This window comes from Chionomys nivalis, chromosome 6 (assembly GCF_950005125.1).
Source record: "Chionomys nivalis chromosome 6, mChiNiv1.1, whole genome shotgun sequence".
In the NCBI taxonomy this organism is placed as follows: domain Eukaryota; kingdom Metazoa; phylum Chordata; class Mammalia; order Rodentia; family Cricetidae; genus Chionomys; species Chionomys nivalis.
This window is the reverse complement of record NC_080091.1, coordinates 35,139,908-35,164,090: the sequence shown is the minus strand read 5'-3', so window position 1 is coordinate 35,164,090 and position 24,183 is coordinate 35,139,908. Positions and strand designations below refer to the sequence as shown.

Here is a 24,183-nt window from a genome sequence, read left to right as displayed (position 1 = left end):
AATTTGAGGCCAGGCATGGTGGTGGCAGAGGCAGGTGCATCTCTACAAATTCAAAGCCAATCTAGCCTACATAGTGAGACTATCTCAAAAAATAAAAAACAAAATAAATAACAATAAAAATAAGATTAGCAATAATATCAACAACTAAAAAAGAGATCTGGGGTGAAACTTTGATATACTTAATGTTAAGTTGGGAGCATAGCCCCCAGCCCCTCACATCCATTCCAGCCCCCAGGTCTGAGAGTTGTATTGGTCTGGACTCCAAAGGGGTCAGGACCACTCCCACAGGGTATTTAAGTGAGCTCCCAAAGGAGAAACATGTGGCCTCTTTCCTCTCCCCCAGGTGGTGGCCTCCCAAGAGTGCAGGAATCCCATTAAACCTGGATATTTTTTTTAATTTGGCTTGATTGGGATTTTTGCATTGGCAGAGAGCTCATACTGGGAAAAATTCCTAACATCTAGAGGTCCCACCGAGATAGGGCCGCCTTTCCACGTGGCCCTAGGGCACATGTCAAAAGCCCCCTAGTCTATAATCTGAGCTTTCCACACCACGCAAAAACCAGTTCCTGGGCTACAGCGGCTATGTCTTGGTGAGTCCCTTTTTCTTGTCTGTGCTATAGGGGTTTTGGGTGACACATTCATACTTATTTTTGTCAATTATCACACTCTTGTTGAAGCCACGAGCTTGCACCAAGAGCTTAATCTCAACAGTGGCCAGACCGGCAAGACCAGGCTTGGCTGAGGTGGGATTTGTTTGCTTTGGGATGCCAAGCTTTCAATTTTCACAACCCTGTTGGGCCTGAGCGCTATTTTAGTAGCCACGCTGTAATAGACTTAGGCCACTTGGTTGGGCATAGACTTTAAAATGGATACTTGCAGTTCAAAGTCAGATCCGCTGTCTCCGCTGGGATGCCTCTTACAAAATCTTTTTTTTTTTTTTTTTGGATTTTTCGAGACAGGGTTTCTCCATAGCTTTTGGATCCTGTCCTGGAACTAGCTCTTGTAGACCAGGCTGGCCTCGAACTCACAGAGATCCTCCTGCCTCTGCCTCCCGAGTGCTGGGATTAAAGGCGTGTGCCACCACCGCCCAGCCTTTTTTTTTTTCTTGATATTTATTGAGTTCTACATTTTTCTCTGCTCCCCTCCCTGTCTCTCCCCTCTCCCCTTCAATCCTCCCCCAAGGTCCCCATGCTCCCAAGCAGTGTTTAAAAGAATACAGTTTCCGTGTAATTATTTCGGGTAAAGCTAGCCAGGTGGCGGGACACAGCCCCACCGCCGCTCCCACTTCAACAGAGTGACGCCCTCGTATTACAACAGAGTGGCACCCAACGTGCTAATGTACTCCACGTAAAACCTGAGAGGGCTTAAAAAGGACAAAGAGAGAATTTAAGACAGCTTTTTGCTGTTTGCGAGTTGCGTGCTGCAGAGAGAAATTGTCCTGACTCAGCAGCAGGAAAAAACTGGCTGTTTTAAAATGCCGGCTTTCTGGGCTGTGTCGCCATTGTGATCTCTGCCTGGCTCCTGCGGGAGACAGAGCTTTTGAATGGAGCATTTGGAGTAAAGTGCTATGATTTGTTTGATGGCAACTAGACTCGCTGTGTGCCTAAAAGAAAGTCATTGCCTGCTGCAGCTCAGAGGCACAAGCAGCTCCACCATGCTAGTGGTGCAATGTGCAAGGATCAGAGGCATGAACGGCTCCGCCATGTTGGACAGGGTGGGGCAAGCTGACAGTACCTGTTTTTGACCTAGGAATGTCACAGCTTAGATTCTTTTTTTTTTGTTTTTTGTTTTTAGAGACAGGGTTTCTCTGTGGTTTTGGAGCCTGTCCTGGAACTAGCTCTTGTAGACCAGGCTGGTCTCGAACTCACAGAGATCCGCCTGCCTCTGCCTCCCAAGTGCTGGAATTAAAGGCGTGCGCCACCACTGCCTGGCACAGCTTAGATTCTTAAACACTTAACGATTTAAAAGCTCAAAACAAAGAGCTCTTGGATAGTAAAGAATTACAGATTCACAATAGGACAGATTCAGACCTGTAAATGGATCACAAAGTTGGATGAGTGTACGTAGGCTTGAGAGAGAGAATAATAATAATAATAAATTTAATGCCTTTAAAGAGACAGAATAAAGTAAAGTGATAGAGTAAAAATAAGCCACGTAAAAATGGAAAATTCATAGAGAGTCTGGATTCTTTGTATTATTGTGTTTTCTTTAAAATTTTTGACTGTAAGGAGCTAAGTACAGAGAGAAATTTCATTATATGGACTGCTAAGCTGAACCTGCACATATGTTCTAAAGGTATTATGACTTCAGAATTCAGGTCTAAGGATATGATGCTTTGGAGAGGGTTTTCTTTTGTTTTCACAGAGGATGAGACCCTGTGGATTTCTTCTATCCCAATATGGTATGATAGACCACACCCTCCTGAAGGGTTGCTGTGAACACCCTCAAAAAATTACTTCGCTCGCCGGGCGGTGGTGGCGCACGCCTTTAATCCCAGCACTCGGGAGGCAGAGGCAGGCGGATCTCTGTGAGTTCAAGACCAGCCTGGTCTACAAGAGCTAGTTCCAGGACAGGCTCCAAAAAACCACAGAGAAACCCTGTCTCGAAAAACCAAAAAAAAAAAAAAAAATTACTTCGCTCAACTGCCAACTGAGATGAATCTAGCACATAGGTTATACCATGAAAGACCTAATTAACGACACCCCCATTCAGCAGGAAGCAGTTTGGAGAGAAAAAACTGCGCCCATGTTCCCAAATATGGTTTATAAATGTTCTTTTACATTTAAAGGGGGATATGATATAGATATGAATAATTTGTATTGGTGTGGATTTTAAGGTCAATTTTGTTATATGTATATGTATTTCTGATCTTAATTAAGGTATTGTGATTGTGTAGTTCATTTAAAAATGTAATGTATAATTAGGAAATATAGGTTGCTAATGAATAATCATCGATAATAGTAAAGCTTATAGTCATGTTAGTTAGATTTTCTAGATATATAGAGATATATTTCAGTTGGATAGGCATTCTTTTTATCTTTCAAAGACTACAGAATATGGCATTTTAAATGTTTTAATAATTTAGGGCTTTTCATGACAATGAGACACGTCTGCTTCTAGCAGCACCAATCTACTTCAAGAGGAAGATGGGCATCGAAGAGGCTCGTTATGGAGTCTGATAGCCATTTGGGCAAGAAACTGCTCTTGCCTGGACTATTGCATAAACTGGACACAGAGAACCCGCAGAGAGAGGACTGCTGAACTTGCCTAAAGGTGAGATGGTCTTTCAGGGTTCCTGATTTATGAAAGAGTCTACGAGATATTCTGCAGGACACAGCAGATAGTGACTGAACTGTCTTTGAAATTTCCTGCTTCATGGAAATGTCTGCTGGATTCTATGGGCCTGTAGGCCGAAGATGGATGCCCCAACAGTACAGAGGAACTTTGGGTGACTGTACAGGCAGCAAGATGTCTCTGTCATTTCTAGAGTTTTGGATTTCTTATTTGTTTAGGAAATAGATCCTTCTGGAGTCTTTGATGGAGTTAAAGAATGGATACATAGTTGTAGTTTTCCTTAGTTATGATAAAAGATAAAATAGATATAAATATTGTAACTAATTCTTGCTTGATAACTGTTTTGCTATATGTAATTTTACTATGTTAAAATGAAAGCCTTCTTTTTTGTTTAAACAGAAAAAGGGGAAATGATGTGGGAGTGATTTCTTTCTAATCTGTTGCTTTCATTGGTTAATTAATAAAGAAACTGCCTAGGCCCATTTGATAGGCCAACCCTTAGGTGGGTGGAGTAAACAGAACAGAATGCTGCGAGAAAGAAGCCAAGTCAGGCGGTCGCCATGATTCTCTCACTCCAGACAGAAGCAGGTTAAGATCTTTCCTGGTAAGCCAGCTCGTGGTGCTACACAGAATATTAGAAATGGGTTAGATCAAAATGTAAGAGCTAGCCAATAAGAGGCTGGAGCTAATGGGCCAAGCAGTGTTTAAAAGAATACAGTTTCTGTGTAATTATTTCGGGTAAAAAGCTAGCCATGCGGGTGACCGGGTGGCGGGACGCAGCCCCGCCACTCATATTACTACAGTGCTGGGATTAAAGGCGTGCGCCACCACCGCCTGGCCTGTCCAAGGACTCTTGATTTTAGCAGTCATCATCTGTAACACTGCACTGCATTTTCTAACATTAAACTAACCACTTGCACTATGGGTTTTTTTGGGGGGGGGGCCTGAAAGGGGCCTGCAGCAAGACCTCTCAGATGGACAGTCTCTGCCTACAGGATTGGTGTTTAGCGGGTGTGGGCATCCACCTCTGTTACGCAGTCTTGCAGAGCATGGGACCTCTGGCACATCCTGTCCTTGGGAGGTGTGCAGCTGGGGCCTGCCATCTAAGCTCTGAGTCGTGCAGATGACGTGATAGCATCCCGAGACATGTCTGCTGTGCTGGGTGCAGAGTCCAGCCCTGTCGAGTGAGTTCTTCCATGTGAGATCTTTCCTTTCTCATTTAACTGGACACTTTCTTCAAGATCCTTGGGCCAGAGAAAAGAGGTGTTGATACTCTCAGGGCAAAGCTCTTTTTTTTTTTTTTTTTCTTTTTTGGTTTTTCGAGACAGGGTTTCTCTGTGGTTTTGGAGCCTGTCCTGGAACTAGCTCTTGTAGACCAGGCTGGTCTCGAACTCACAGAGATCCACCTGCCTCTGCCTCCCATGTGCTGGGATTAAAGGTGTGCACCACCACCGCCCGGCCAAAGCTTTTAATAATGAGTAGAACGCAGGAACACAATTGCCATGCTCCTACCTCCAGAGCTTTGCCCACAGCAGGGTGGGACAAGCCGCTAGGAACTGACGTTTCATGAGTGAGGCAGTTATTAGTGGCACAGACTGGGTTCAGAATGCCCTCCTGGAGGAAGGCGTGCTGGGTGAGGAAGGATTAGAGCCCTGGGCCTGCCAAACCGTTCACATATGCAGGACACAGCTGAACGTGAGTTTCAAGGAAAACAAGGCCCCTCCCTTTCTGTGTTGCTGAGAGTTAAACCTAGGACCTCACACACTAGACACTGCTCTTCCGCTGACCTACACCCCTCACCCCAGCCTCAAATACCTTTCTTGTAGTTTTGAAAATGCAATAATATTCCAAACACTGAATGGATATGGTTATGTAGTAACCTTCTTCATCTTCTTGAAACTTTGAAGTAAATGAGTGTCTGTACTGCCCTGGCTGAGTGAGCAGCCTCAACAGATCTGAATATTGCAGGCTAGAGACATATGGAAAGGCCCCTCCCTTCGCATAACTTAGCCAACTGAGTGGGTCAGTAATCAGAACCTACTTGTCCACCTGCAAGACAGATGGGCGGTGAACCTCAAATGGCGGTCTAGGCAGCTGAGGTTGGCCTCACCCTGGAAGAAAGCTGTCAGAACACAGAAGGAGTAAAGGAGAGAGGGAAGGAAGAGGCAGTCTGTCATAAGCGGGAAAGTGGCGACTTGCAGCTCCTTCTGTAAGGCGGGGGGCATCTCATGGTCGTTATTTTCCCAGGAAAGGATGGTGGCTTGAGCTGAGGCGTCTCCCAGCTCAAGTTCTACCTTATCAATACTGCCACCCAGGGACATCAACTGTAAAGGTCAGAGTCTTCAATGAGTTCCTCAAAAGCTGAGTCATTTAGCCTTGGCAGGTGCAAGCCAAGAATTAGTATGGCGCACGAACCTCTCATGCTCTAGGTCCAGAGGTTTCTGGACACACCCTGTCCTCCATTATCAACATGGTGTGACTATCTGGTCAGGGTGCTGTCCTCTAAGATCCCTACACTCTTTCACCTTTTACAGGAGCCCTTCAGGTTTCCAGGGTCAACCAGGTAAGTTTTCACTGCCACATCCTTCGGTGACAACCACACTGGCACTTTCATCAACTGTATCTGCATTCCCAGGGAACTGACACAGAGGTCCCCTGGCAGGACTGCCACTTCCTCCTGCCCCTCCCGCCTCAGCAGTCCCTCCAACCAAGTGTGGCCCTCTCATATGTCCAGCATCCTGACTTCCCCACCATGACGATTTCCACTTGTCAGCCCTCCACCCTGGAATGTAAGCCTTGAGAGTTGCCCCTACTATAGGCAAAAGCAGATGACACAAGCCCTAAGTTGTGAAGTCAACTGTAGCTTAGGGGTTCAACCCCCCCACCCCAGTGTTTTTCTGTGTAGCCCTGGCTGTCCTGGAACTCACTCTGTAGACCAGGCTAGCCTCTAATTCAGAGACCTACCTGCCTCTAGGTGTGTACCACCACTGCCTGGTTAGGGGTCCGATTTTGGTTCCCATAAATGTTCCTGCATGCAGACTGCCTTGTTCTCAATTCTAAACAAGGTCACGGTCAAGACTCAGACGGTCACCCAGGTGTAAATAAAAATGTCAGATTGTAGGGTAGTCCCAGACTGGAAAACTGCCTCAAGCTTCCAGTAAGCCCTGCCCCTTTCTTCATTTCCAGGTTCACATAGCCAAGTGCCTCCTCGTCCAGGGTAGCCCATTCCTGACTCTATTCTGAGTAGGACAGGTTGTTTTTTTTTTAAAACATTTATTATGTATACAATATTCTGCAGGTCAGCAGAGGGCACCAGACCCCATTACAGATGGTTGTGAGCCACCATGTGGTTGTTGGGAATTGAACTCAGGACCTTTGGAAGAGCAGGCAATGCTATTAACCTCTGAGCCATCTCTCCAGCCCCCTTGTCCTACTTTAGACTTCATTCTCAAACGGAGTCTAAGAGACAACCCTGCCAGTCCCAAGCATCTGATTCTTCACACAAGAAGGCCATTTGGGTGTAGAATGAGTGTGCTGGACAGTTTTATGTCAACTTGACACAAGCTCGCGTCACTTGAGAGGACATCTCAAATTAAGAAAAACCCTCCCTCCTTACAATCAGGCTGTAGGCGTAACTGTAGGGCATTTTCTTAGTGATTGATGGGGGTGAGGGCCCAGCTCGTTGTGGGTTGTGCCATTCTAGGGCTGGCAGCCCTGGGCTCTATAAGCAAGCAGGCTGAGCAAGCCATTAAGCATCCTCCTCCATGGCCTCTGCATCAGCTCCTGCCCCCACTGCTTTGGATGAACTGTTGTATGAACTTCAAAATAAACAAACCCTCTCCTCCCCAAGGGGCTTTGCTCACTGCGTTTCATCACAGCAACAGTAACCCTAAGACAGTGAGCTCTACACTCTCCCTATTTAGATTCAGAAAACACAGGGAACATTTTCTCCACAGCCTAAGTCATTTCAGCCCCTAAAAGTGTAGGGCCTGGCGCATGCCTTTAATCCCAGCACTCTGAAGGCAGAGGCTGGCGGATCTCTATGAGTTCAAGGCCAGCCTAGTCTACAAGAGCTAGTGCCAGGACAGGTTCTAAAAGCTACACTGAGAAACCCTGTCTCGAAAAACAAAGTGTAGGACCTGTTACAGCTACAACAGATTACCCAGGCACATGAATTCACCCAGCAAGGGAGGCCAGCTGCCCTGGCTCCCAGGGCTCAGTGACCTTTCCCTCTGAATGTGAACATGTATGTGCTGGTGAGAGCCAGGGGCTTGTGATCAGGAAGGCCCTGACCTGGGAACACAAGTCCACCTATCAGCCGATCTGGATCAGTAGAATCACAGACTTGATACAGGGCTCTGGTCAGCCGAACACAACCAACACTGGACCAGCAGAATCGGGACAGGCTTCTCATGGCTTACACAGCTGACCTCTGCTTGCCAAACCAGGCACTGCATCCAGCAGAACCACTTTATAAAAGTTTATTAACTTTGGAGATTTGGGAAAGCAGTGTCTTCCCAGATGCCAGAGGCTCACAGCCCGGGTGGGGCAGCTGGAATCTTTATTCTGTTAAGCAGGATGGTAGTCCAGTAGTACCAGGAAGATGGAGCGCCCAAGTCTGCCACTTCGAAGTTCAGTCTGTCCAGACAGTGAGCATCAGAGTGTGCCCACAAAACGTGGGAAGCCCACTCACTCCATCCAGGTCAAGATGCCCAATTCAGTGTCTTCAGGCCCAAGCCACCTCAAGAGGGCTTCGTTGTGGGTTTAGGTTTCTTTCCCCTGTGCTTGAAGTCACGCAGTGGGTTCTGAGTCTTCACCTTCTACAGGGGCAGAGTCACAAGTTAGTTGTGGGCAGTCAGATGATCCCAACAGAGTGAGCAGTGCTGGCAAGATCCCCGTGCCACACGCCAGACACTGTCAGCTGCTGCACACAATGTGAGCGGTCAGCTAAGGGCAGAAACGGCCTTCAGGCCACTATGGGAAGACTACAAGCCCACACCCCTGTTCCTGGGAGTCCTGTCCCTCCCTCAGACAAGGCAGTAGCTGAAGACGAAGGGCAAGGTAGGAAGGAGCCCTGCTATTGTCCCAAGACTCCCAGGAGACATACCTTAGCCTTCCTAGAGGAGGGCAGCTTTCTCCGTTTCTTCCGAGGTTGTACAAGGCCACGAAGAGCAGCAGGAACTGGAAGAGATGCTGAGTCTCAGGCATAGCCTCACCCGTTTCTAAACTCCAGCTACAGAGACCCATGAGACCTGGCTTCCAGCACTGTCCCATCCCCTTTTCAGTGCTACCCTAAAGTGCAGCACAGTCTCAATCTTGACCCATGAAACACTTCCAGCCAGGCAGGGGTGGCACACACTAGCACTCAGGAGGCAGAGGCAGGTGGATCTCTGACTTGAGGCCAGCCTGGTCTACAGAGTGAGTTCCAGAACAGCCAGGGATACACAGGGAGCCTCAGAAAGCAGAGAAGGAAAAGGGAGGGGACGGGAGGAAAGGGTCTCTCATACTCAATTATTTGTTATATTTACACAGACAAAAGATTAAAGTTAGCTCCCTGGACTCCCACTGTCTAAACCATGGCTGTAATGCTTTAATTCACTACAAAGAATATGTACCAAGAAAAGAGAAAAGCTGTGGCTGGGTGGTGTGATGCAAGCATTTAAACCCAGCACTCGGGAAGCAGAAGCAGATGGGTCAGTGAGTTCGAGCCCAGCCTGGTCTACAAAGCGAGTTCCAGGACAGGTACAACTGTTACACAGAGAAACCCTGCCAAAAAAAGAAAAGAAAAAAACCAAAACAACAACAAAAAAGAAAGATAGAAAAAAAGAAAGAAAAATAGAAAAGAAAGAGAGAGAGAGAGAGAGAGAGAGAGAGAGAGAGAAGCCAAAGGGACCCACCCAGCATGTGGATCAAGGCAGAGGTCTTCAGTCACTGTCCTGAGGAACCTGTCTTCAGCTCTTCCCCTAGTATTAGCATGCTCCCATCTCTCCTGGGCCCTTTCATATCACTTACATCTTTTCTGCCCCAGGTGTCCCTCCTATACCTTCCTGTCACTTCTACGACAGCGTATCAGCAAACTACCTCCATTCCAGGTAGGCAAGATCAAGAATGGTGAAGGGTCTAACTCACTGTCCACTCTTCTCCTTTATGGTCATTGTAAGCATAGAAGGTATGACTACTCATCACCAAAAATACCCCACGTTAGACACCCAAGCAGCAAAGCTATCACCCAGAGCCTTGCCGAGAAGGGTGAATGGCTACTCTCCTTCCCTGTGTGGTGTGTGTCCCTTGCTGCCTGCCAATTGAGCATTCTCTAGCCCAGGACCCACCCTCAGACCTCCTCGGCCTCTCCAGAACATAGGACCCCATTCACTGGCTCATTCTTCCCATTAGTCAAACCCTGGGAATGGGCCACCAACTCTACCCAACCAGTTTTCTCATCTCCACAAGAGACAAGACAGTTACCATGGGCTGGGTTGAACAAATCTACATCAGCTAGTACACAGTGGCACAGCTGTTTATGCTCACACAGGCTGCCTGCCTGGGTCTCTAGGTCCTTTTACACACATGAAGCTTTCCCACCACCAAGCACAGGGGTTGGTGGAGGTGGCCAAGAAAAGCTAGGCCATTTCCTCCAGCCTTCTGACCCTCTGCAACACTCACCCAAGTAGTCAGGGACATTGCCCAGATGAGGCTTTACCACCGCAGGATGCAGGGGCAGATCATGGCGTAGCAGCTGGAGGTCCCTGGGATTGTCTTCAAAGTATGTCTGACAGGCAGAGAGAGCCCAAGGTTTAAGAGGCACAAGAAGCAACACCATGAAGTTTGCCTATCACTTTGTTCTTAGCCCTCTTCAACAGCCACAGCCTAGCACAAACCACAACAGGCGTCCATACCTGACCTCTCCTGGCCAAGTAAGGCACTGCATGCTGCAGCAATGCCAGATACCACACCACACCTGAAATCTGTCAGCTCTGGAATGTAGTTCCTTCACACAAACCAGAGATTGGCAACTCAGGACAGCTAGATGCTAGTTCTTCTGAGTTCCAACCATGGGTACAAGGACATCCTTCTCTACGATACAAACAACAGCACTCTGAATCACTAGCTTAGTGTCATCTCACAGATGAGATTCTTCAACACACCTAAAGCCTCTTCACTTTTTCCAGTGTCGGTGTAACATCCAGGAATGGCCCGTACATTCTAAGGTACATGGTGTGGACCCTATGGGGCTTCCATCTTTCACTCCCTAATAGTGTGTGCACACTCACACGCACACACACCCTATGTACGCTCACTTATGTCTAATACCAAGTGCCCACCATGAAGTGTGTCCACCATCCTCCCAGCAGACCGGCTGTCTTCAGCTGATTTCCTGTCTCCCTGCCAAAGGCCAGCACACTGTCCAGCTCTCCGTTTCTCATTACCCAGAGCTTAGCCAGCCTTCAAAAAGGACAGCTCCCAAGCTTGCCCTCACCTTGAGCTTCTCTGAGTGTAGAAGTTCCTCCTTGATCTCCTTCAGTCTCGCCTCTCGAATGGCCTGTTTGGTCACTGAGCGCATAGCATCCTGTGGGCAGACCAGGAGTCAGGCAGCTCAGCAATGGGGTCATAGCCCATTCCTCAACCAGCCCCCTGTCCACCCCAGTGTTGAGCTCACCCTGCAGCGATAGCGAAAGCTTTCAATCTCCTCCATCTGGAACTGGTAGGGAAGCAGGATGGGAGCCTCGCCCTCTGGGGAGAAGGCAGCAATGAGGAGGGCAGGGCCATGTCAGGCCTTCCCTGGCAGCCTGCTGCTTCTCTTCTCCCAATGAGGCCACACCCTGAGACAACTCAGCATCACTATACTTGAAGCCTTCAATTAGCTATGTAGCCTAGACTGACCTAGAACTCCGAATCTTCCTGCCACCACACCTGCCTCAAGCTCCCAAGTGCTGGGATACCATACTTGGCACTATTGCAAAATGCCCTCTTCTCTCATCTGGGACCCTTAAAAATGGTTTATTTTCTATGTATGTGTTTTCCCTGTATGCACATACATGTACCATATATATGTCTGGTGCCTGCAGATGACAAAAGAGGGTGCTGGAATTACAGACAGCTATGAACTACCAAGTGGGTGCCAGAAACGGAACCTGTGTCCTCTAAAAGAGCAAGTACTCTTAACCATTGATCCATTCTTTAATTTAAAAATAGCAACAACACACCGGGCGGTGATGGCACACGCCTTTAATCCCAGCACTCGGGAGGCAGAGGCAGGTTAATCTCTGTGAGTTCGAGGCCAGCCTGGTCTACAAGAGCTAGTTCCAGGACAGGCACCAAAACTACAGAAAAACCCTGTCTCGAAAAACAAAACAAAGCCGGGCGGTGGTGGTGCACGCCTTTAATCCCAACACTCGGGAGGCAGAGGCAGGCGGATCTCTGTGAGTTTGAGACCAGCCTGGTCTACAAGAGCTAGTTCCAGGACAGGCTCCAAAACCACAGAGAAACCTTGTCTCGAAAAACCAAAAAAAAAAAAAAAAAAAAAAAAAAAACCAAGTCTGGCTATATATCCCAGGCTAGCCTCAAATTGTCAATCATCCAGTGCTCTCCCCATGTTCTCTGATAACCACCATATTAGGCACTGTGGTAGGTTTCAAGGTGTGATGGGAGAAGTCTGGCTCTTAGAGGCCCACAGTCACAGAGCAAGGGCTCTTACCTCCACTGAGAAGCGCCTCAATCTTTCCCAAGCAAGACCGTTCTGTGGGCAGCACAAAGGTCAGAACTATGCCTGGGTTGTTGGCTCGAGCTGTCCTACAGTGGGAGGGGATCAAACATGCATCACTAGCCTGTCCAGGAGTTGGCCTGTCCAGATCACTCCAACTCCTTCAGCATGGCCTGACTTACACTGCTATCGTCTCACCTGCCAGCTCGATGAACATAGGCTTCTGGAGTGGGAGGGAGATCAAAGTTGAGTACTGCAGATACGTGGTGGAAGTCTATGCCCCGGGCCACACCTGACTCTGGATCAGAGGCGCTGAGGAAATAACCCAATGTCAGCCAGATCCTAACCTCGGCAAAGGGATGCTCAAGTTCAGTCTCTAAACTATCTTGTAAACAAAGCTGAAAGACCAAACAATTGGACATTAGAATTACTCCAGGGCTTGCCCTGACCTCAGTTCTGGGTAATAGCAGAACACTGACCCACAAACCACCCCTGTGACCTTGAACTCTTTGAGCAAGGGTCCGCGGGACTGCCTGGTATAATCATCAAGAACATCTGGCCGCCTGCTCTGTGCACTTTGCCTTCAGTCTTACAAATGCAGAAAAGCAGTCCTCTTGGGGGATGCTGAAAAAGAGAACTGTGGACTTACTTGTCTCCTCTGGCCCCTCGGCCTCGCCGCTTGCCTTTGACTGGTGGTCCCAGGATTTCAGCATCTGTTGCTATGACACAATCATAGAAGCCTTGGTTGAACTGTGAGATGATGTGGCACCTGCAAGCCAAGAGGAAAGGCCAGGCTGCATCACAAGAGGCTCCCCCAATACTAGCATACCCTAACCACCACCCTTTCAGACTCTGCCCTTTCTACTCTTTTTTGTCATCTTCACAGCGGGCTGGAGAGATGGCTCAGTGGTCAAATGCACTGGCTGCTCTTCTAGGGGACCTATGTTTTATTCCCAGTACCAACATGGTGGCTAATAAACTGTCTATATCTCCAGTTTCAAGAGATCTATCTTCCTCTTCTGGCCTCCGTAGGTATGAGGCATGCATGTAGGACACAAAAATCTATGCAAGCAAAATACCCAATGCACAAATAAATAAATAAATAAATAAATAAATAAATAAAATTTTCTCTTTAAATGGAGCACCAGTAAGTATTTCAGAGTTGTAAGAAATACTTGTCAGGCCTGTTGAGAGTCTGAATCCCAGCAAGTGCTTAAAAAACAGGAACAAAAGCCGTGGTATACATGTCTTTAGGAGGCAGAGGGAAGGGAAGGAGAGAGGGAGAGAGAGAGAGAAAGGAAAGAAGGAAGGAAGAACAAAGAGCCAGGTATACAGCTCAGTGGCCGAGTGCTTGTCTGGCATCAACAAGGTTCTGGGTTGAATCCCTAGCACTTCAAAGAGGAAGGAGAGGAGAGAGGAAAGAAGACCAAGCTGTTTGAGCTGGCCCACAGTTTTAATTCCAACACTTGGAAAACTGAGGCAGGAGAACTCCTCTAAATTCAAGGCCAGCCTGGTCTACAATTCTAGCACAGAGCCCTATCTCTTAAAAAAAGAAAGAACTGCACTCTCCCTTCCATGTTTCCCTCAGTTTATCTTCACCAGGACGCAAACCCCAGCAAACCTGGAGTGCAGCGGGAGCTCTCCATTGAGCACGCAGGACGGAATGCTGAACTGTTCCAGGAAGAGCCGCAGCCGGTAACCCCTTTCCAGAGTGTTGACAAAGAGCAAGGCTTTGCCCCGAATCAGCGAGAGCTTGAGCAGGGCATACAGCAGCAAGAATTTGTCTTCTTCCGTCTCACAGACCACCTGAAACTGCTGCAGTTGCTCTGGCCCTGGCAGCTGGGACTCCTGTAACTTGAGGGTAACCTAGGAAGAGGACACACCTGTGATCAGAAAAGAAAGTGAATAGGAGCTATGGCCACTGCCTCAGCAACCAAAGCACCCAGATCAGCACAGAGCAGACAGTGAGCCATCACCCCATCCTCCCCCACACCCTATACCCAGGGTTGTACCTAAGAACTCAATGCACCCTAACTGTTGTGATATATAGAAATGCACACTATACGCACAGCACCAGCAGATATAACAAAGAGAAAAATTGATTAAGAGACAATACGCAGCACAGTAGGTGTGCATAACGGTTCTCAAGACTGAAATATATACAAGAGAACTCTGCCAGGCGGTGGTGGCGCACAGCTTTAATCCCAGCACTCGGGAGGCAGAGGCAGGCGGATCTCTGTGAGTTCAAGGCTAGCCCGGTCTACAAGAGCTAGTTCCAGGACAGGTTCCAAAACTACAGAGAAACCTTGTCTCAAAAAACGAGAGAGAGAGAGAGAGAGAGAGAGGGAGAGAGAGAGAGAGAGAACTCTGATCTTAGAATTGTGGCTCCCCTTGAGGACATGGTAAGCCTTCTAGGCAAAGCATGGTTTGGACTGGGGACACCTAGAAATATATGATGGGGACTTGGCATGGCACATTAAACAACAGCCCCACCCCAAACACCAAAAGAAGTTTCCTCTGAGACGGAGCCTCAAGCGTCCCCGGCTCTGGCTCCAAATACTCCCTCAGCAAGCTAACTTACCGGGTTATAGAGTACCAGCTCCCTCAACAACCTAACTTACCGGGTTATGTAGTACCAGCTCCCTCAACAACCTAACTTACTGGGTTATGTAGTACCAGCTCCCTCGACAACCTAACTTACTGGGTTATACAGTACCAACTCCCTCGACAACCTAACTTACCGGGTTATGTAGTACCAGCTCCCTCAGCAACCTAACTTACTAGGTTATGTAGTACCAGCTCCCTCGACAACCTAACTTACCGGGTTATGTAGTACCAGCTCCTTCAGAGCTTGTACGTCATCATTGAAAGTGGCCGACATGAGAAAGGCCTGGTAAATCCGAGGCAAGTGACTGAGGAAGAAAAACAGGACCTGCTGAGGCTCCATTCCACCCATGCCACTTCAGTCCCAAGGTTAGACTCACAGAGGTTCCCACTAGGAGCCACTTCAGTTACCTCCTTACCAGAGAAGACTCTTGAGTTCGTCCTCAAAGCCAAAGGAAAAGAGAAGGTCAGCTTCGTCTATCACCAGCAGCTCCAGGGAGTCACGGAGCTTCAAGCTGTCTTGCTGTAAGTGGTTTAATACTCGGGATGGGGTCCCCACCACCACATCTGGCTTCTCCATCAACACAGCTCTGCAGGTGGCAAGTTATAGACAGGAAGAATTTAGCAGCCAGAACCTCATCCTGGCAGACCTGCCTCCTCCGGCTGTTCACCAAACCAGAGTCACTCACATTAGCACCCTGCAACTTCCACCCACCTCTGGGAAGCGGAGTCTTCAGCAGCTGAGACGTTAGCCACTCGCACATCCCGAGCACAGTAGGCAGCCAGCTGCTGAATCATTGACTGGGCCTGCCGCGCCAGTTCCTTAGTAGGAACGAGGACAAGGCCTCTCACAGCTTGTTCCATTACAGGACCCGTCTGTAAAAGCATGAGTTAAAGACTGTTAAAAATATCGGGTCCACCTAATGCTTTTCTCCACCTTCCCCAAACCGTGGGGACTGAGCAATACAATCGCCTAGCTATGTCCTGATAAACTCTTAATTCTGCCCACCTCGCAACACTGAATGGGAGAGCTTTCCCGAGCACTGAAATTTAAAAATAACTTGCTGCATGTCTGATATGAATTAACAGAGACTCGGTATGGAGCTGATGTGCCTTCTCTAGATAAACAATGGTTTACTCGAGATTACAACAAGGCTGGTGGTAGTGGTAGCAAGACCTGGGTTGAAAGCCAGGGAACCTGAACTCCAGCTCAGAGCTTATACCACAAATGGACCCGCCAAACAAGAGAAACCTTTGCATAGATGGGCACCTCCCTCCCTGGCCTTTTGGGGCTTCCTCGTGCCCACTGTCCCCTCTCGCTACCCACCGCCTTCTTGTGGAGAAGCAACTGCAGCATCGGAATAGCATAAGCTGCCGTCTTCCCGGAGCCTGTGCGGGCGCGGGCCAGGAGGTCCTTCCCCTCAAGAGCCAGAGGTATGGCCTTTTCCTGGATCAGCGTAGGTCGCGACCAGCCCAAGTCAGCGATAGCCTAAGAAGGAAGAGGACAGGGTTCAGGGGGCGCGGAGTGCGGCGACACCCCAGGTCCCAGCTTCACAACCGTCCCCATACCTGCAGGAGCCGGGGATCCAGCCCCATGTGTTCAAAACCTAGCGCTTCTTGGTCCTCCATGGCGTGCCTCCGTACTGACAGTGAACACGCGTAAGGGCGGGACAAACCAACAACGAATCAGTTCCGGAGGAGACGTCACTTCCTGGAAGTTTTCCGTGGGGGCGTTAGGCGTTGCAGCACGCAAATGCTGCTTGCAGTGCGCAGGCGCAGAGGCGTGCCTTCCGGGTCACTGCAGCCCGGCTCCCACCCACCCAAGCGCCAACCTTCGCTGACCCACGGAGTGGTGTGGGCAGGACTTTGCCTGCCAAGTTATGGTTAGGATCCGACCGCGCATTGGCTGAGAAGAGGGAGCAAGGCCGCCCACCTGGGCATGTGCCTGCGCGTAGAGGAGTTAAGGCTGTGTGGGGCCGGGCGGTGGTGGCGCACGCCTTTAATCCCAGCACTTGGGAGGCAGAGGCAGGCGGATCTCTGTGAGTTCGAGACCAGTCTGGCCTACAAGAGCTAGTTCCAGGACAGGCTCCAAAACCACAGAGAAACCCTGTCTCGAAAAAGCAAAAAAAAAAAAAAAAAAAAAAAAGGCTGTGTGGGTAACCAGTTTGAAATCACGATAGAGTGTTAACCTATTAAGATAACTGTTAAACTGGGGGTGATGGCGAAGGCCTTTAATCCAAGCATTTGGGAAGCAGAGGCAGGCCATCGCCATGAGTTCAAGGGCAGTCTGGTCTACAGAGAGTTCCAGGATAGCCAGGGCTACACAGAAAAACCTGTCTCAAAAAAAAAAAAACAAAAACAAAAACAAAAAAAAACAAAAACAAAAAACAAACAACAACAAAAAACCCAGCTACTACGAATAGTCTCATGGATCCTGCCACAGGACTTGTTATCTTTCACAGAAGTGCCAGGTTAACCTGACCCCTTCCTGGGACCCGACTTTTCCAGAAAACCAAAAGCTGCAGTCAGACGGTCTTACTACATACCAACTAGGCCCATTCCCTCTTCCACAACCACGTCCACCGGGGATGTCCTTGGGACCTTTTTATTCTGTTCTTTTTGAAACAAGGTCCACTATTGAGCTGTGGCTGGCCTGGAACTTGGCAAGTAGACCAGACTGGCTGGTGTTAAAGCTGCACCACCACGTCCGACTTCACTGGAACCTCTTAAACACTTCCTAAAGTCAAAAATACAATAAACTGTGTCTCCAAGTCTAGTTAGGTGACATCTGCGGACCTTGGGCTCATTTCTTCTGAGCACCTCCCCTCCCCCCATCCCCAACCACTTTCATCATGAGAGACCTTAAAAGAATTCTGCTCTCCCCTGAGCAATCAAAAGCCTTTCCTTCAGCTTGCCCTCCGGTCACCTAGTCTTGTCTCCCAAACCTAACAGTTTGATGTTTTAAGCCATCTGGTAATTACTGTTAGGGTAGTAATAGAAAGAGATTGTTGGGCATTTACCGACAGGGAGGGTCTTATTATAGTGGGCATCTATTAAAATAGGGGAAGCACTCCTGGTGACAGAGACAGATTAACTAGAAGCCTAACTGCAAAAGGCAAATCTGGCACCTGTCATTACAGTGGGCTCATACTGATAACCTACACCAGTGGTTTTCAATCTTCCTAATGCTGGACCCTTTAATACAGTTCCTCATGTTGTGGTGACCCCCAACCATGAAATTATTTTCATTGCTATGTTATAACTGTAATTCTGTTACTGTTACAAATTATAATGGAAAGGCCAGGCAGTGGTGGCACAGGCCTTTAATCCCAGCACTCGGGAGACAGAGGCAGGCGGATCTCTGTGAGTTCCAGGCCAGCCTGGTCTACAAAAGCTAGTTCCAGGACAGGCTCCAAAACTACAGAGAAACCCTGTCTTCAAACAAACAAAAAAATTATAATGGAAATCTTTTTTAAAAAAAATATTTATTATATTTATAATATTCTGTCTGTGTGTATGCCTGCACACCAGAAGAGGACATCAGACCCCATTACAGATGGTTGTGAGCCACCATGTGGTCGCTGGGAATTGAACTCAGGACCTTTGGAAGAACAGGCGATGCTCTTAACCTCTGAGCCATCTCTCCAGCTCTGGAAATATCTTGAAAAAGGTTGAGAACCACTGATCTAGACCAGCTCCTTACTTCAAAGTCATCTGGTTAGTAATCTCTGTCATGCCCAGTGGCATTCATAACTTTCAGGGGCACTGGGGCAGTCATGTTCCTGCCTACCATACTCCTCATACACAAGCCTGTATCTGCTAAGTCTCCAAAGTGGAGCTGAAAGGGATTAGCAAGAGAAACCCTGCTATTTATTGTGTGTTTATTGTTGGACAAGCCCACCAACGCCTGGCCTTTTCTAGCCTCTTTCTCTATCAGGTCTAGACTTCTTGAGAAAACAACACAGCAGAAACGTATCTCTTCTTAAGACCTTGCACTATGGGTCTAAACATCTAAGTCATCCAAAAGGCATCTTAGTTCTGTGCATGTTGGCACACAGTTATGAGTCCAACACCTGAAAGGCAGGGCCAACAGGACCTTAAAGACTAACACAAGTGCTACCTCAAGGCTATCTCAAAAACAAACCAAGACCTTCTCTTACTGGTCATGGTGGCACATGCCTTTAATCTCAGCACTCTGGTGGCAGAGGCAGGTGGATTTCTGTGAGTTCAAGGCCACCCTGGTGGCTATGTATAGATACTGTCTGAAAAACTAAACAACTCTCTCAACACCTAATTTATTCTAATCCACATTCCCCTCCCAAGACAGGGTTTCTCTGTGTAGCCTGACTTTCCTGGACCTCACTCTGTAGATCAGGCTGGCCTCCAATTCAGAGATCTGCCTGCCTCTGCCTCCTGAGTGCTGGAATTAAAGGTATGCACCATCACCTGGCTTCCCATCCTGATCCTAAACTGAAGACTGTGAACTTTTTCAAGTATCAGAGGAATTTTTCTGGTGGTTATATGGCCATCCAGAATTAGAACTAGGAGGGTTATGTAGGACTTTTTTTTTTTTGTCCTTCCTCTTTGCAAACTAAAAAAATTGCATATACTCTAAGTGTAAAACAGGTTCGTATATAGTAGAGTACACAGAAATAAGGGGAGAATTTAGCTCTATAAGTCAGAAAAAGAAAATTTAATAAATATTCCAAATAAATATATAATAAAACTGTGAAATAAAATATCAAGAATGGGCAACTACTGGCATGAAGCTTATACAGAAGGGGGTGAGGAACATGTCTTAAGAGCTGTTTATGATTCAGGGCCTTTGTTTTGCTAGTTCCTTGCTAACATCTTATCTACTAGGGTGACCTTACAGAAGGGTTAAGCAATTCACTCATCCACTCCCAGGCCAAGTCTTAGCAAGAGTACCCATTGAAGTCTACCCCACATTTTCTACAAAGGCAAGATGTCTACACCAGTAACCTCCCCGTCTTTTTTTTTGGGGGGGGGCTTACCTCTGTCCACAACCTATTATTGTCTATCAAACATAGCTACTATGTTTATTTCATTGGAAAAAAAAATCTGCATACAGAACCAAAATCTGGTTCCCTTGAAGGAAATATTTGTCAGGTGTGGTGGTACATGCCTCTTTAGTCACAGCAGCTGGTAGGTCACAGGTGGATCTGAGGCTAGTCTACATAGGGAGCTCCAGGCCAGCCACAGCAACAGAGACTGCCTCAAAAACAACACAAACCATTGCCACTGCTTAATGAAAACTGAGGGAGAATGCACTGCTCCAAGTTACTCTGTCCCTCTCTTCAACTCTGGGACTGACGGGTCAGACTCACAAGTGTTCAAGAGAACTCTTCATGGCCTTGTAACATGGACTTGAGAGTAACTACAGTATCTGCTTTCTGGCCCCAGACTGTTGAAATTCTGAGCACATCATGGCAGTTACTAAAAGTGTGGGAATAAGTAGAATGCATAAGGTCTGGATTGGTGCTTTTGGCTATTACAGGCAGTGATGATTCAACCAGGAAGGAAAATACATATAATTTATCCAAAAATAGTTCTAAAATATAGAAAACATCTCGATCCTTCAGGGCCAAGAACTGCCCCTTATTTACATTCACAATACATTGAAAGAACTCAGGACTGACCCAGGAACACCGAGGCAGGGCCTCCTCCATGGGACATGCCAGCTGTCTACTGCAGAAATAGACAACCAGAAAACAGAAGACCATTTGGTCATCTCTTCAAAAACAGGAGAATCATCAGGGGCAAAAGAAATGATTTGATCTTGGGTTAATTCCAACTTCTCCCAAACCCTAAGGCAGATTTTGAAAGCATGGACCAATGTCTGCTTCTTGGAGAACCAGGGTCAAAAGGTAGCTGATCTCAACGGCGTATTGCCATGACACCAATGTGAGACACATTGATTTTTCACTTTTCCTCCTCAAAATCCAGGTGGGTGGGGCTGGGGGGGGAAATGATCAACTAATTGGGGCAAAAGGGAAGGGTTATACGGCAAGAGCCCTACACCAGCTTCTTGGCCTCAAAGAAGCTCTTGAGGTGCCGCATCTGCCAGATCCCAGTGAGGATGAGGATGACAGTCTGGGCGATGGACCACCACAGGACCCTCTGATTGGTGCTCTCACTCGTCAGGCGGAAGCGTTCTTCACGATACTGCGTGGGACAGTGAGCAAAGGATTAGAACGGGTAGGAAAACACAATCTGCCATTACAAGGGCCCTCTATTTGTGTGACGCACAACTCCCAGACCAAATGCCTCTGGAACACCACCTGTAATTCCATCAGGTGACTAGTCTCCCCTGAGACTGCCCCTAGGGAGGAAAGTGATGTCCCTCTACAACCATCTCTGCTAGGACTAACATGATGCTTCTATAGTAAGAGCCCATGGAATACAAGCAATAGGTACTACTAAATTGTGCGTTGTCCTCTCTAGAATGGTTCATACAATTTAGAAATAACTACCCAAAGCAAGATGAGGTCTCTACATACAACAGACTATTATTCCACCTTAAAAGGAGAGCTCTACAGTTGGACATGGTGGTGTACAACTTTAAGAGACAGAGGCTAGAGAGATGGCTCGGTGGTTAAGAGCATGTACTGCTCTTTCAGAGGACTTGAGTTTGATTCCTAACACCTATGTCAGGTGACTCACAACCACCTGTAACTCCAGGAATCTGATGTCTCTGGCCTCCTTATACACCTGCTCCCATGTGCATGTCCTCCCAACACACACACAAACACAATTAAAAAGTAAGTAAATAAATAAATAAAAAGGAGGCAGAGGGATCTGATGCCTTCTGGACTCAGAGGACACCTGCACTCACACATAAACCATACACATATATACATAACTGATAAGAAAACAAATCTTTAGCCGGGCTGTGGTGGCGCGCGCCTTTAATCCCAGCACTCGGGAGGCAGAGGCAGGCGGATCCCTGGAAGTTGAAGACCAGCCTGGTCTACAAGAACTAGTTCCAGGACAGGCTCCAAAACCACAGAGAAACCCTGTGGTTTTTCGAGACAGGGTTTCTCTGTGGTTTTGGAGCCTGTCCTGGAGCTAGCTCTTGTAGACCAGGCTGGTCTCGAACTCACAGAGATCCGCCTGCCTCTGCCTCCCGAGTGCTGGGATTAAAGGCGTGCGCCATCACCGCCCGGCAAGAAAACAAATCTTTAAGTGGGGGTTATGATGGACTTCAGACCCTTATCTAGCCTAAATGAGGTTCAACTTCTAGCACTGCAAAAATAAACAAATGTGACAAACAGAGCGTTGTGACACACTACAGGACAGATGAAGCCTGGACACATTGTGATAAATGAACTAAGACAGTCACAAAAGGATTCCACTTAGTTGAATTACAGTGGTCAAGACTATAAGCAAAAAGTAGAACAGCAACATGGGAAGGTAAGTGGGGAATCAGTGTTTAACACTAATCAGGACCACAGACCAAAAAATCAAAACTGCACTGAGGGAAGTGGAACGTTTGACGGGTTCAGATTCTCTGGGAAGGTGAAGTTAGGAGGCAGTGATAGTTGCAACACAACATGTATCTATTTAATGCTAAAGTATTATATACTTAGAAACAATTAAAGGGGCTGGAGAGATGGCTCAGTGGTTAAGAGCATTGCCTGCCCTTCCAAAGGTCCTGAGTTCAATTCCCAGCAACCACATGGTGGCTCACAACCACCATCTGTAAAGAGGTCTGACGCCCTCTTCTGGCCTTCAGGCATACACACAGAATATTGTATACATAATAAATAAATAAATATTTTTTAAAAGAGAAACAGTTAAAATGCTAAGTTTTATACGTATTCCATAACAAAACAAAACAAAAAAGGGGCCACAGGCACACTACCCTGAACCCTTGAGATCTGATCTCAGAAGCTAAGCAGGGCCAGGCCAGGTTAGTACTTGGATGGAAAATACTAGGTGGTGTAGGATTTAAATGTGTGTGTGTGTATGTAAACATATATACGTATGATGGACTGAAGGTGTGGTTCAGTGGTAGAGATATTGACTAACACTCAGGAGAGGCCATGGATCCAACCCTCGGCACTGCAGACATGCACATGAAGTGCCAAAAAGAAAAAGCAAACTTCACCTACATAGACTGATAGCTCCCAATTCATTCTCTGAAAAACTAATCTTGCAGGTAGGGAAGGCCCCAAACAGAAACGTTGCACTGTGGGTTTTAAAGGTCAGTCTCAACCTCCAAGTGCAAAGAGACACATGCCCTTACCCTCTGATAATCCTGCTCCTTCTGGATCTGTTCCACCTGATCAAGCAGCTGGCGAGCACGAAGCTGGAGCTCTGTTAACTTATCCTTAGCAGCAATCTCAGGGTAGTTGTTGGCATGCTCCCCAACCTGGATATCCAGGTGTACACGCTACGAGGAAACAGGAATGAATGAGTGGGTGCCGCCTACTGTCTGTTACTGTTATGGAGTCCGTTCTTGTCTCTGGCTGAGGCAGAAGGGCAAGCCTGGTCTCCCCAGTTCTGACCGTGCGCACCTGCTTCCCCCAAAAGGCAAGATTAAAAGAAAAAGAATGAAAGATGGCAGTAGATCAAAGGAAAAACTCTCAGTCCGAGTTTCTTACCAGTTTGCCTCCAGCGAAGAGGGCCATCCTGGTGGAGTTGGAGTGCAGACAAATCTGATGGTCACCGGGTGTGTGCGACGTGAACGTGAAGCGGCCCTCGGAACCATATTGCCGGGACAGTACCACCTGCAATATGCATCAGGCCCCAACTTTACAACGACCTCTCAAAATGCAAGATCTGATACCTAGAGATCTTTTCTCAGGACCAAGGCTACCGGTACTTTACATCCCATAATGACATTAATGTACTTCTGACACCCGCTAGAGCTTTCCGGGGAAGGCGTGTTTACCTTGCCGTCCGGGTCCTTCACTTCTACATGCATGCCCAGGCCAGGGGTCGAGGGCAGGAAGACCTCCTTCTGCTTGTCCCACATCTGGGTTCGATAGTTGCCTGCGGGGCAGACACACAGTCACGACCGGGGGCCCCCAACAAGCGGCCCCAGGGCGCTGGGCAGGGGACCTGGCGCCCTCAAGGCACCGTCAGGATGGGGGCGAGCTGACAGGGGAGGAGGGGCCCTTCCGAGGGCCAGGCGAAAACAAAGGGCCTCTCCACCCTCAGCCCCCTGACCGATGACCATGGTCTCGTCGGGTATTTCCTCGATGAAGCAACGCTTCTCAGTCTCGCCGATGTGGAAATATAGCCCATGGGCACCAGCAGCACACACAGTGAGCACCAGCAGCGCAAACCGCACCATCGCCTGCAGCCGCTCGACCCCGACACCTGCCATCGCGCCTCCACTCCGCGCATGCGCAAGATCGCGCACTGGTCAGCGTTTGCGCATCAGCAGGAAAGTGGAAGTGCGCCTGCGCGGTGTTGCGGGTCCTCCGCTCCCTTACCCAGCTCTGTCCATCCCAAACCCCGTCGCAAACCTCAGTTTTGTACTTCTCTGCGCCTGCGCTGCTCCTAGCGTAGACTAGCCACACAGAGGGAAAATGCGTGCACGGTGATTCTGCCCA

The 24,183-nt window shown here is 48.0% G+C and overlaps 2 protein-coding genes across 2 annotated transcripts; both read right to left on the bottom strand.

The window, feature by feature from the left end:
• Window positions 1-6,570: 6,570 nt before the first annotated feature.
• Ddx56 (DEAD-box helicase 56) lies at window positions 6,571-16,276 on the bottom strand. Its single transcript, XM_057773174.1, has 14 exons — window positions 16,169-16,276; window positions 15,927-16,088; window positions 15,315-15,475; window positions 15,019-15,189; window positions 14,817-14,907; window positions 13,617-13,861; window positions 12,645-12,764; window positions 12,194-12,307; window positions 11,990-12,084; window positions 10,952-11,025; window positions 10,772-10,861; window positions 9,958-10,063; window positions 8,402-8,475; window positions 6,571-8,114 (listed from the first exon to the last, which is right to left on the bottom strand). Exons 1-14 carry the CDS (start codon window positions 16,226-16,228, stop codon window positions 8,037-8,039), a joined length of 1,641 nt encoding a protein of 546 aa, XP_057629157.1. The 5' UTR covers window positions 16,229-16,276; the 3' UTR covers window positions 6,571-8,036.
• A 2,995-nt stretch (window positions 16,277-19,271) lies between these two features.
• Window positions 19,272-23,975, bottom strand: Tmed4 (transmembrane p24 trafficking protein 4). The gene is made up of 5 exons (XM_057773175.1): window positions 23,795-23,975; window positions 23,517-23,617; window positions 23,227-23,352; window positions 22,869-23,015; window positions 19,272-20,785 (listed from the first exon to the last, which is right to left on the bottom strand). Exons 1-5 carry the CDS (start codon window positions 23,952-23,954, stop codon window positions 20,636-20,638), a joined length of 684 nt encoding a protein of 227 aa, XP_057629158.1. The 5' UTR covers window positions 23,955-23,975; the 3' UTR covers window positions 19,272-20,635.
• Between the last annotated feature and the right edge of the window lie 208 nt (window positions 23,976-24,183).

What these genes read in the sequence shown, in the direction of transcription:
- Ddx56 (XM_057773174.1), bottom strand. Translation starts at nt 16,228, where the DNA reads ATGGAGGACCAAGAAGCGCTAGGTTTTGAACACATGGGGCTGGATCCC. An exon ending in GAAGACTCCGCTTCCCAGAG is followed by an intron (nt 15,190 to 15,314) that starts GTGGGTGGAAGT and finishes TGCCACCTGCAG; the next exon opens with AGCTGTGTTGATGGAGAAGC. An exon ending in GAACTCAAGAGTCTTCTCTG is followed by an intron (nt 14,908 to 15,018) that starts GTAAGGAGGTAA and finishes TTTCTTCCTCAG; the next exon opens with TCACTTGCCTCGGATTTACC.
- Tmed4 (XM_057773175.1), bottom strand. Translation starts at nt 23,954, where the DNA reads ATGGCAGGTGTCGGGGTCGAGCGGCTGCAGGCGATGGTGCGGTTTGCG. An exon ending in TCTTCGCTGGAGGCAAACTG is followed by an intron (nt 23,016 to 23,226) that starts GTAAGAAACTCG and finishes GTTTCCTCGTAG; the next exon opens with CGTGTACACCTGGATATCCA. An exon ending in AGGAGCAGGATTATCAGAGG is followed by an intron (nt 20,786 to 22,868) that starts GTAAGGGCATGT and finishes TGTCCCACGCAG; the next exon opens with TATCGTGAAGAACGCTTCCG.